General features: G+C 40.2%; 1 protein-coding gene across 1 annotated transcript in view; it reads left to right on the top strand.

Annotated features, from left to right (window-relative positions):
• PCSK2 (proprotein convertase subtilisin/kexin type 2) overlaps window positions 1–12361 on the top strand; it is an 86112-nt gene extending 73751 nt beyond the window's left edge. The window contains exons 9-12 of the mRNA XM_029961630.1: window positions 1261–1476; window positions 2709–2809; window positions 5372–5599; window positions 9210–12361. Of these exons, the coding sequence (XP_029817490.1) occupies window positions 1261–1476; window positions 2709–2809; window positions 5372–5599; window positions 9210–9696 (1032 nt within the window). The 3' untranslated portion in view covers window positions 9697–12361. The remainder of the gene's footprint in view (window positions 1–1260; window positions 1477–2708; window positions 2810–5371; window positions 5600–9209) is intronic.
• The last annotated feature ends 678 nt before the right edge of the window (window positions 12362–13039 follow it).

The raw sequence follows: 13039 nt of genomic DNA, 5'->3' as shown, positions 1-13039 counted from the left end.
GATCTCAGGTCTTCATGGGAGTTCTTAGATGGATTTCATTGAGCTTTTTCATAGTCATTATCTTTATTATAAAAATCTGTGTCCTGAGATGTTATATATCCCAGTGGCAGCAAACCTGCTGCGCAATTCAGTGGATTATAATGCAACTTATTAACGTGCTTGAAATAATGAGGTTGCTCTGTTCAGTGGGGTGCGATAAAAAATAGAAGCTGCTGCTGGGAACTCAGATTTGATTTAAAATCCTGAGAGAAAAGGTTCCCTATTAAAATACTGTTGCAGGTTACTAAGCTTATATATTCTTTAGCTTCCATTCCATGCTGGGCAATCAGGAGGCCAGAAGAAATTTTTTAATCTTCTGCCCAGTGCATATAAACAGCATGTTAAATTCAGGCCTTGCACCCTTGTGGTGCTCTTGGAAGTAAACGTTGGATTATATTGGACTAAACACAGAGAGAAATGGTGGCTGTGCTGGAATCAGTGGGAGATCTGAGCTTTGGGTTCAATAGCCCTGATCTTTCCCCATGTGTTGGGGTTCTCAGGTCTGACTCTTCCAGACAGCTTCTACCTCTTTCTGAGAATGAGATTAGAGGCAGCTGAGTTGATCCCTTCCCACCTGCTGCCTATTTGGAAGTTCTGGAGAGGATACAGATTTCTTTCCTTTAACTAATGGGAAGCCTTTATAGCTGCCCTTCAGCTTCAGTCTCTCCCGTCCATCTCAGTGTAATTGCTGGACCATCTTTAGATTATTTATATGGTCTTGTAACTTTATTTGCTCCTTAAAAGTAGAAGCTGGTTTGTCAGAAAAAACAGCTTTGGGGGAGGGGAAATCTATTGAGAGAAAAAGGTGCCAGTAGAGCTTTTTAGCCATTGCCTGAACCTAATTGGATCTTACAAACCCAGCCTGTGAGATGACCTGTATCCCTTTTAAAGAAACACTTTCCTCATAGCACTTAGACCTTGACATAAATGCTAATGAATCTATAAAATGTCTTAGTGCCTGGCACAGAAGCCTTCAGGGCATGAAGCAAACCAGGAGATAAATGGAAGTACTCTGTGTACACAAGGCTGCAGAACTGGCTGTGGCTGCCAGTTACCTGGATTTAATAACCTGCATAAATCCGTGTATTTTCAGCTTAGGGTTGATGTATATTTTCATTGGGCCAGTTTTCTCCTTTACAGACACACAGCTTTACAATGACATGTGCAGTTTAGTGTAGCTTGGCAGTTTGACTCAAGAGGGTCGATTTTCCCCTTTCACAGGGCCGAGGTGGCAAAGGTAGCATCTATGTCTGGGCCTCTGGAGATGGGGGCAGCTATGACGACTGTAACTGCGATGGTTATGCCTCAAGCATGTGGACAATCTCCATCAACTCTGCCATAAATGATGGAAGGACAGCTCTGTACGATGAAAGCTGCTCTTCAACCTTGGCCTCCACCTTTAGTAATGGCAGGAAGAGAAATCCAGAGGCTGGTGTGGTGAGTCCCGATACTACTGTGCCGTTGCTGCTGTCTCTGTGCACTCCCATGACCTATTACAACTCTGTGTGCTTTGGAGCAGCAGATGGTTCTTTGTTGAGATGCATGTTTTGTCATCTGCATTATATGATGGTGCCAAAACTGTCAGCTGAAGAGAGGTGGGATTAATACTGAGAACAGCAATGATCTTCCATCTCTTAGACCTTCAAAGGAAAGTCGGTGCTTTCCTTTGTTCGAAACCAGATTTAGAAGTTCAATTCTCCTCTTCCCAGAGGACAGTGTGACAAAAGGTCTCTGTAAAAATCTAAATTGAAAGTGTTAACATCTGAGATCATGTTTACTTGTACTGGCAGACTTCTGCTGTACAAGCAGCACAGAACAGAAAGACATTTAGTCACTCTAGAGGACATATGGGGGTTCAGATCACCCAGAGCCTCCCATTGAGCAGTGCCCCCTGCAGGGCCATACCTACAGCTGGAAGACAGGCAGTTTCTGTTCCGGTGTATTTGGGATTCTCTTCCACCATAGTGGTCAGTGCTCTTCAGCACCTTCAGACTAGCCAAGACATAGTCCAGTTCACAGGGTGGAAAATTCAGGTGGTGTAACTTAAGGTTAGTTTTTGCCAAAAGCTGTTATACATTTTCCATGGCCCTGTCTCAAACCCCAGAGACATATTATACAATCCTAAATGCCCATATGTGGTAGCAGACAGAGAATTATTGGTTTCTGTCTTGATATCAGCTCTGTGTCACCTTTCTAATTATTGCCATAAAATGTATTTCTAAGGTTTTCTTCTAGTCTCTTCTAGTGGCTAATCTGCATAGAAAACAGCAGCCTGGTACTACTGTTGGTTCTGGAGTTGCACAAGTGTTAGAAAGCTCAATACTGTTAACAATTCTAGTTTCAAATCCTTCTGATCAACACAAAGGAATTTAAGGCCTCTGGTTAAAATCTGTTTTGTAAGAAATAAATGCCATCTGTATGAATTCATGAGTGATAATGAACATTGGTTTACTACCTCATGACTTGCTCTTGCATTCACACCCTCTGTAACCATGTCTCACTGTGGTTTGAAATCGATACACTGTTCTAAAGAAAAAAAGGGATTGTGGGCTCAAACACACAGTCTAAAGAGCAAGGGCACAAACACTGCTTTCTGCATTTTTCTGAGTCTGTAGCTGCAAGGAATGTGGAATAGCTGGTTTCATTAATTACATCTAATGTCATTGCAGGCTACGACGGATTTGTATGGCAACTGCACCCTGCGCCACTCGGGCACATCTGCAGCTGCCCCCGAAGCAGCCGGAGTGTTCGCCCTGGCCCTGGAGGCAAAGTACGCTGTTGGAAAATTCCTTGGGAGCTCTAGGGAAGAGAGGGCCTGTGGTTTGTTTAATGGTGTTCATCATTTCACTTGGCTGGCTGTGGCGCGGGGCTGGAATGAGCGGGGCTGGAATGAGCGGCTCACGAGCTGCCTGTTGCAGTAGTGATGTGTGTGGTGACTTACAGATGGAGCAACAGTCTTGCCAAAGCTGTATGGCAGATACATTTTGGCTGGCTGGCTCTCTCTCTGTGTCCTTGTCATCCACTGCTTCCAGGGACTTGTCTTCTCTTGCACTGTTTGGAGATTATTTTGTTTCTCCACATGTCCTGTGTGAAATGCCCAGCCCACAAAACATAAGAACGAGCCTATAGTATCAGACAGGAGTTCATCTGGTACTGTCTGCAATGAGAGATTCTTAGGGAGGGGACAACCAACAGGGATTAAGAGTGATCTTTCAACAAGAGCTTTGGTGGTTTGGAGAGAAAGCAGTCAGACTATCCTGTTTAATAGCCACAGGCAGACTGGTCTTCTGTAAATTTGCCTAACTCTTTTCCAAGTTGTCTGTATTTGGCACCTGTGTCATCAAGTGACAGTCAGTTCCACGATATTTTTTGGCAGTAGTGGTGGTGAATGTTTTTTTTTGTTTTCTCAACCCATCGCTGCTTCTATGTTACCTAATTGCTCTGTTATGTGAAGGAATAAATATCCATTGTCAGTTTACCATCTCCATGCTATTCACAAAACTGGAGCCCTCTCATATATTTCAGAATAATTATCTTCTTCCCCATTGATTAAGAAAAGTGTTCCTTACAATAACTTATGCCATCCTTTTACTTTGTGTTAAATTATTTCATGAAGTGAGGCAACATTTGCTCAGTTTTGCAGCTTCAGTTGCTGTGACCGTGGCATGAAGTGAGCACTGTGTACATAGTTTCCTTCAACAGAGCAAAATAATGAAGATTTGGCAGAGGAGGCCAAGTTTACACCATTAACAGAGCAATGATTGTTATGCTTAGAGCATGACTTGGGCCAAATCTCATTTTTCAATTTTATACTCATAAAACACATGTCAAGTGTTTAACTTTGGATGATCATTCCTCCTATTATCAAACTCATTCAGTGGGACAGCCACTATGTAATAAATTAATATAGCCATAAAAATATAAAGGTTTAATGAATTTTCTGACCACTGCATGTTTAAACTGGACTGGAACCTAAATATCCCAGTAATGATTATTATTCCTTTTCATATGAGTTATCACTAAAGACTGGAATTACTCTGCCAACTTATCATGAATAGGAATTAGACTGCCCTTGGCTGGCACTAGAGTTTGCTGAGAAGGCAGCAGGGGAGAGAAGGAGCTGTCATTGTCTCCTATCTCCTTCCAGTCTGGCTCTGTTAAATGGTACTGTACAGAACTACCCTGGATGAGCTGCCCTAGCCTTCCTGGGAATGGCTGACAATCTCCCATGCAAACTGTTCTTGCCTGCAATATGTCTGTCAGCTCATACACGACACACGTCTGACACGTCTCTCAAACCAGACCAATCTTTGAAATGGAAAGTACAGCTTTAAGATATGTAGCAAGCTCTTAAAAGATTTCAATAAGAATGATGAAAGTGATATCTGCTTTTCAGCTCTCTTGTGTCACCTTGGGGAAATGAGAGTAATTGGCTATTCTGGTGTACATTCAACACGCACACATGCTTATTACTTGGGGCACAGAAAACTGAAAAGCAGATCCTTTTAGGTTGATGGTTTGAATCAGACATATTGTGATGTTGAAAGAGTTCATCATAAACCAACTGGAATAGCTTTAGTTATGTAGAATTAGAATGTCAGTTCTAAAGCTTCCAGAATAATAACTTATAAGTGCCCTTCCTGTCATAATCACTGAACATCCAGGAAGACAAGAGCTGCTGATGAAAAATGACCATTGAATATAGGCAAATGTTACTTGACTGCATCCATCCATGCTAGTATATCATGGGTGACAAACCTCTGCCATCCCTTATAATGCAAACCTTCAGCCACCCACAGCCTACATACCTATATTCACAGAACCCTGATACTACTAGCACCTGTATCATTAGAGCTTATCAGTTTCATCAGACTGGGTCTCCTCAGGGTGAATCTTGGAAGCTCCATGGGAAAAGCAGGAGTAGCAAGCAAGACAAAGAGGGCAAGATTTAAGAGGAAGGTTAGGTGAAATTTTCTCATCATCTTTTTATATTTCTGTCAGAATCTGGTATAAAATCCTACTCATTTTATTAGGTTAAAAATTGAATGGTGGATCTATAATGTACAGTTAAAACCAGTTATTTTTAAGAAGTGAGACAATCAGAAATGATTTTGCAATTTTGGGAAACATATTTTGGAGAAGTACTATACAATTAAAACCTATTCTTGTTCCCACTGAAATCAACAGCAGCTTTGTTATTGATATGTGTATAGATACCATTTCAATGTTATTCATAGAAGCAAATTTACGAAGTGGCTTACTCAAACACACAGTCTTTCCCTGATATCTGCTTGGAAATACTGTACTGTGTGTTTTCCATGTTCTTCCACAGCTTGGATCTGACATGGAGGGACATGCAGCATCTGACAGTGCTCACCTCCAAGAGGAACCAGCTCCACGACGAGGTTCATCGGTGGCGTAGGAACGGCGTTGGGCTGGAGTTCAACCATTTGTTTGGTTATGGTGTCCTGGATGCAGGAGCAATGGTCAAGATGGCAAAAGACTGGAAGACTGTCCCAGAGAGATTCCATTGTGTCGGGGGGTCAATACAGGAACCTGAGTAAGTGAATAGTCTGGTGTACGTGTTTGGCTTCTTCCAGGCATTTAGGAGACCGCACGTGTGCAATTACATTGGCAAAGACATAGCCTGAGGAAGCCTAATGTTACCAGTAATAAATTGAGAAAACATTTTTTCATCAACAGTAGTTGATAAAACTACATGATCTTTCAGTTCCTGGTTTGCTTTAGGAGTACATTCTACAGCACATCTGTATCCTTGTTGCTAGTGCCAGTAGTGTAATAGCAACATCCATTTCTCCTGGGTGCTCACAGGTATGTTTGTGCTAAAGTTTCTGTGAATAAAGAGCCTGTCCCCGAGTGAAAATCTGGGAGGTTGCCACTGTAAATTACATAAACTGCTGCCACATGAAATATCTGTCAGCCAGGTCATATCTCATTGTGACATTTCCCAGCAGACAGTTTTATGTCCAGAAGACTGAAACAATCATCTACAGGTACCAGTGATTCAGTTTGAACACTACAGCATTTAATTGTGCCTAGTTTATGCTCTCCAAGTCTCTAATTGCAGGCTAGATAGTCAGATTATTTTCTGATTTACCTTCATGTACTAAAGTGACTGATTCAACAAGTGAATGAATTAATACTAATTGACTACAACAGCTGTAGTTTAAGTAATTGAAATACTAACCTAATAATGGCCAGTTTATGTCTATACCATTTGAAATTGGACTTTTCAGTGCTGTTTTTGAAGGCATCATTATTCTACTGGGAAAAAGAAAACAAACCAGTATGCCACCTTGGCACATAGCTCAGCCAGGCAAAGAGTGAGTTTGACCCCAACTTTCCAGATGGGTTTGTATTTGCATGATCCAAGATTCTGCAGCTGAGTTTTAATTTATCTGGCCTATGCATGCTCACAGGTTAAAAAAAAAAAAAAGTAAGAGAGCTAATTTTGAGCTATCTCTAGTTTATTAATAATTAAATGCAGACAAATAATCTCATTTATCTTAGTGCAGCTCCATTTATTGAAATGGGGATCATCCTAGAGGAGGACAGAACATTTCTTTCTGTGGGCTGTCTGGGTGCCCCCTCCCTCCCACTACTTGCCTGAGAAATCTATATGTTAATAGCACTGCAGTAATATTTATGTCCCCTAGTGAAAATGTCACTGACAGGAGATAATAAGCATCACAAAGTACAACATTTACATTTTTAGGATTTCATTATGAAAAAAGCTCAGCATCTACGGAAATTCCTTGGAAATGAAAACTACACTGCACCGCTGCCATGGATAATTGGGTTATTTTTTTAGTTTGGTCTTGCTGGATTAATATTTTCTATATATGCTCTATATGTTTATTTAAGTATGGATATTTGTATACACGAAATACATGTTCAATGTAGATGTATGTAGGTGAGTAGCTGATACAGAGGTGTTTTAGACAAAAGGCCGGGAAATAATTGACAGCCTAGAATAACACAGTGTGCTGTAAGCAATCAGTATATAAAGTAAAAACACTTGTTAGCAATAGGAACTTTTCCTGATGAGGGATCTGGCTGGTTTAGGGAAACACAAAGATTGATTTAGGACATCATAGTCCATTAGCTGAGGAACAGGAGCACATGCAAGTGTGATTCTGGAAGGAGGTTAGCTCCCCTATACATCTCTAACTGGGTACTACACCATGTAAAAGTGAATACATTTTATGTATATATATATTTATAAGTTGGGCAGTGGCACACTGTGAGGCTGTGGAAAATCCACCTTCTCTTCCGCTCCTTTGTGCAGGCTTTTTCCACCACCCCCGGTTCTTTTTGTTTCTTTGGGAAAATTCACCTGGACTACAGTAATTAGTCTAGCGAAGCAGAGAGTGTTGGATCCTAATTAATAGGAAAGGAGGAAACAGAGCAAGCCTTTTCTCCTGTGTTTCAGAGAACTGAGATAACTTTTGCACTGCAGCACTTGAGAAGGTGCAGAGAAAAGCTGTCTGCAGCTGTCAGGCTGATTGCAGAGAGATGGAGTGGGACCACACCGCTCTTCTTTCTTTGGGTTTTGTTGTTGATGGGTAGAAAAGACTCACACTGTGGTGTTCCTCCTCATTTACTGGAGGAGATAAAACTTATCACAGCTCTGGGAACAAAGCAGTGTTTCACAGAGCTTTGTCCACTGTGTGAGAAGACTGTGAGACAACATGAATTTAGATGGAGTTGAGATTGATGCTTCCCAGGCAGAGAAACTTGAAGCACATGGCAACTGTGAAATTATGATCCTTCACCTCTGGCTGCATATAGTGCATTTTTCTTGTGCTTTGGCACACAAAGTAAATACCTCAAGGGTGTTATAATTAGATGCTCAAAGATTTTTGCCGTACAATACTTATGTTATACCAGCTTCTGCTCCAGGGCATCCATAATAGTCAGAACAACACAGATTTTTCAGTTTTAGGTAAGTGTTTAAATGCCCTGAGGACTTGAATCTGAATGACTTTTTACTCTGCAAGTACTCCCAAGAAGGCTCTCTATGAAAGGGGGACAGAGACTGGCCTGAGCCAATTAGTGATGTACTAAGCCATAATACCTGGAGTTCCTCTCAAGAAGGAAAGAATTCCTGGAAGCAAGGCTTGAATGAAATGCTTTCACTGGTCTCTAAAGAATGCAGTATTTTATTAGCAGAGGGAAAAAGCTGGTGCTCATTTCTTTTGAAAAGAAGGTGTTCTTTACTGGTCAACACCCTTCCAAAAGGCTCTGGAAGACAATGGTAATGACAAGGTAACCAGAGTCTTTTGTGACTTAGTCTCACTTTTAATGATTGCAGTAATTCTTGTCTTTCAGTTATTTCCTTTAGACAGAGAACATCATCACACTGCTCACAAAACACTGATGGTAAAGACACAGAGCATTTTTACATCTCCTATGTATTTTGCCAGCCAGTTTCTGGAGGTTGTGGGTAATTGCCAGTTGCATCCTGACCCCAAAGGGTTTAGAAGGCACTTGATCGCCCCAGCTCCTGGGCCAGACAGCACTTTGTCAACTCAGTAAACACATGTGACTACTTTCCCTGCTGTATGTGCTCTCGTACAGGAGCCATTCTGAGATGGAAGTCTTAATTGAAAAGTATTTTTCAAATGAGCTGATGCCGGGATCCCTTGTTTGTGCTGGTTTCCAAAGCAGAACAAGGATGTAGGCTTTAATGTGACTGCACTGAAATTCTGTGTCACTGGCTCCTTCAGCGCCAGACAGCCATTTGCTGCTGTCATTTAAGAGACTGTCTGACATGACTGACTGCTCCTGGTTCTTCTACTGAATATACACATTGTTATGCAATTACTCAATATAGGAGTGTTAAGTAAAGCCATTTATTTAACCTTAATAGTTCTTAAAGAGCAGTAGGTCCTTCTCAATTGTGTTGCTTCTCTCTTTATGTAGGTGTACATTTTGTATTTATTTTCAAATTAAGGTTTTGGTATCATTTTCTAAAGAGAGAATGTTTCCTTTCTGGCTAAGTTTGCAACTATTATTTCCTTACTTTTCCATGTATTAATAAGAAAAGTATTATGGGGTTTTCCTTTGAGGCGCCAGTAATTTTAGCATAAGCCATTTTATGCCGTGTATGTCCTTTTAATTTGCTTAATTGTCCTTTTGACCCACAGAAAGATACCACCAAGTGGCAAACTGGTTCTCACATTGACAACTGATGCATGTGAGGGGAAGGAAAACTTCGTGAGATACCTTGAGCACGTCCAGGCAGTTATAACTGTGAATTCTACCCGGCGGGGAGACCTCAACATCAACATGACCTCGCCCATGGGAACAAAGTCCATCTTGCTTAGCCGGCGGCCCAGGGATGACGACTCCAAGGTGGGTTTTGACAAATGGCCTTTCATGACCACACACACTTGGGGGGAAGACCCCCGAGGCACCTGGGCTCTGGAGATCGGGTTTGTGGGCAGCCAGCCCCAGAGGGGTGCGCTGAAGGAGTGGACACTGATGCTGCATGGGACTCAGAGCGCACCGTACATAGACCAAATAGTAAAAGATTATCAGTCCAAACTGGCCATGTCCAAGAAGGAAGAGCTGGAAGAAGAATTGGATGAAGCAGTGGAGAGAAGCCTGAAGAGTATACTGAGCAAGAACTAGTGCTGTTCTGCATGATGGTGTCTTTCCTTCCCCAGACCCCTCTACTCACCTTTCTACTATCCAAACCTCTGTGTTAGACATATTACAATGATCGTCTCTGTAGCCAAATTATCACCCTTTCTTGATTTTAAAGTCTTATATCTCGTCAATAACTACTTTATTTGCCACTGAAGCAATCCGTTTTTTACTCTAAACCACAAATGTACTGTCTCCCAACGGATACTGTGTACAGTTTGTGACTGTAAATGATTTTTTCTTTTGTGTCATACAAATAGGTAATAACCTGCAAAGAAATTGACGGCTTTTATGTTCATATTTTTGTGGTAAACGTTGTTTGTATTTAAAAAAAAATAATGAATTTTAACATTGGCAGTTGGTGGTAATGGGCACATTTTTAAAAATTACTGTGAGAGAGGGAATCACAAAGAGGTTGTCTGGATAGGTCTTTAAATGTCTAACAGCTCCTTCAGCATCACTGATATCCATGGGACTTTCCCCATTGGGTTCAACCGAAGTAGCACTAGACCCTACAAAAAGAAATAATCCAGAGATGAGGAAAATTCACCAGTCCAACTTGCAGAAATCCAATTATTTTGTTTTCTCTAATAATACACTTGTACGACATACATGCTAACACTTCAGCCACAGGATGGGTCAACATGCCATAAGGAAGGCGAAGTGATGCCAAAGCCAGGTGATGGGGGGGAAAATGCTTTGCAAACTGGGTCAGGGCATTCTAGAAGCACAAGTTACAGTTTTGGTGGAGGTTCTTCATTTGGTTGGTTGGTTGGTTTTTTTGGTGGGTGTGGTTTTTTTGGTTTTTTTCTTTTTTAACTTTGGCAATTTGAATCAATTTACCATCTTTCAGCTGAACAAGCACATAGGGATGAGCTGTAGGATTTCTGGCAACTTGTGTGCAGAAGTGCATGTGGTGGTCTCTCTACTGAGATATACTCCAGCAGCATAAGATGAGGCTGTGTCAGCATTACCAACCACAGACCCCTATTTTCTGGGGTTTACAATGTGGCTGCCAATAAATTGCTGTGGGAGAAATGTGAAGCATGCAGTTTCAGTCCCAATGCAATATTTAATTCAAATTTCATTTTTAAAAAATATTTATTGGTTTTATGTTAGACATATTTTTCTCTTTAAATATATCTGTATAAGTTATTAATGCGTAGCGCAAAGTTTGCCTTCTTGGGAGATAAAATATAGTGTGTTTGGGAAGATTTGTTGGCAGTCGTCGCTCTTTCCTGTTTGAAGAGTCCCACCTTGACTTTTTATACAGGAGTTAAAGTCAGTCTCTCTCGCCCTCAGAGTATTACTGCAAAATGTAACATCCTCCTTGGTGGGAATTACTCATGGTAGCAACCACTACATGTTTCCAAGTGTGAGATCCCAAATTTAGTATTTGAATAATAAAGAGTCTTGATTCTGCAAATATTTAGGCACTTACGATAAAGGCCCCCAGTGGACCTACTCAAGTAGGTAAGTTTAAGCAGGCATTTCAGATCTTTGCCGGACCCAAGATCTACTTTGTAGCAGTGACAGGTTTTAGAATTTTATTATGTATTTTTAATATGCAGAGTATTAATTTAAAATGTTTTAATAAGAGTTGTCCTGATAGAAACTCATTCAGTAAGTAAATATTTATCTAACAAAACATAACCCAAAGGTTTTTGGGTGGACACATTCCACTTAGGAATGTATAATCTGTGCTGTTAATTTGAGTGAATATCCATCTTTTATTTTTCCATAAGAGGTCTGTTCTTTCCTTTACAAATCCAAATGAAAAATAAACAGCTCAACCTACTAAAAGTCTCTGTGAATTACACTCTAAAGGCAAGCCAAGGAGCCTTGCACTACTCACAGGTTCCTCATTGTGTGCAACAGTCCCAAAGGAAGAATTTACCATATAAATATATATATTTATGCATACACCTGCTTGACTAATTGCATATGACACACCTGTGGCATCTCTCTCTCTCTCTGTATATATATATATTACATACAATATGTATATTCAGAGTATGTTACATATATTTGCTTAAAAATATATATAGAATTACATATGGTATGTAATGTATAATACATATATATACACATCACAACCTTTTGTGTGTATGTGATCAAAGAAAGAGGTTACTGAAAGATTTTTAAGGACTTCTAAAATGTGGAAAAAGTTTTGGAGTAAGAAAAGTCCATGTGGTATTCTTAAATGAACATGTACCTGACTTTCCATTGCATTAATGTAATTTTCCAGTTCTCTGTTCAATTATTAAATATCTTATAAAGCAGCAAAATAACTAGATGGTTGTTCATATTTTCATAATGCTGACATAATTTATTAAGTGAACGATCATGATAATGAGAGATATACAGAAATGGTGAGTTTTGATATAAGTATATATAAAAAACTATGTGTATATACAATACAAAGATCTACTTCAAATTCTTTAGGATTTTTGCTTCAAGGGATCACTGAAAAATATGTCCAGTTAAGACTGGGTTTTTACGGTATTGCTGATGAAAAATAAAGTTAATTTGTTAGTATTTATAATAAAGGAGAAAATAAAGCTCATGATGCAAAATAGGTGAACACTGTTTAACTAAAGTGATGATGTTTTATAATATGAGTAAAATAAAGAGCTGTTGTAAACTGGCAGGTCCTATCATCGTTGCCTATCTGAAGGTACATGGGAGATAATGCTGCTCTAAGTGGGATGACTTCCTTCTCCTCTGCTTTTTACACTGATAAAAAATACAGAAAAAATAAAGATGATCCTCCAAAAGAGTTGATAGCAACAAGTGAAGAGTAAGGAGCTTTATGTTAACTCTGATAATCTAGGAAGATTCAGGTTGCAGGCTGGGAAGAGCTGTGGGTGTTAGTGGTTCAAATCTGTTAGCTCCAAGGGCAGCTCTGCAGAGGCAGCAGCAGTGCAGGAGCTGAACACGTTTGGGAAGAGGATGCTCAGGAATAGAAACAATGACAGTTTTGCACTGCAGTCCATAAGCAACTCTGGCCCTAAAGAAATGCTACAGCAAGTTGATTTTTTTTCTTCCTCTGCTGTTTAGAGCACACTAAAAGCCCTGTTTTCCTCCCTGTCTCCCACCCAGACTTTTTGGGTACTTTTCAGCTCATGTGTTCCCATGGCAGAAGGTGCATTTCATTTTATAATTTCTTACCGTATCTGCAGCAATAGATGATTACAGGAAACCTCCTGATCTAGCTCTGGGTGCCTCAGAGGCAAGAATGTGCCTGTAATAATTTGAGTTTCATCCCAGTCTCTGGTGAATAGATGCTCACAAGTATTTCATCATTAGACTTTAGCATTTAAATGCT

Source organism: Manacus vitellinus, unplaced genomic scaffold, assembly GCF_001715985.3.
Source record: "Manacus vitellinus isolate BGI_N305 unplaced genomic scaffold, ASM171598v3 scaffold_38_pilon, whole genome shotgun sequence".
Taxonomy (NCBI): domain Eukaryota; kingdom Metazoa; phylum Chordata; class Aves; order Passeriformes; family Pipridae; genus Manacus; species Manacus vitellinus.
Note: the sequence above shows the minus strand (reverse complement) of the source record. Positions and strands in the feature narration are given on the sequence as shown.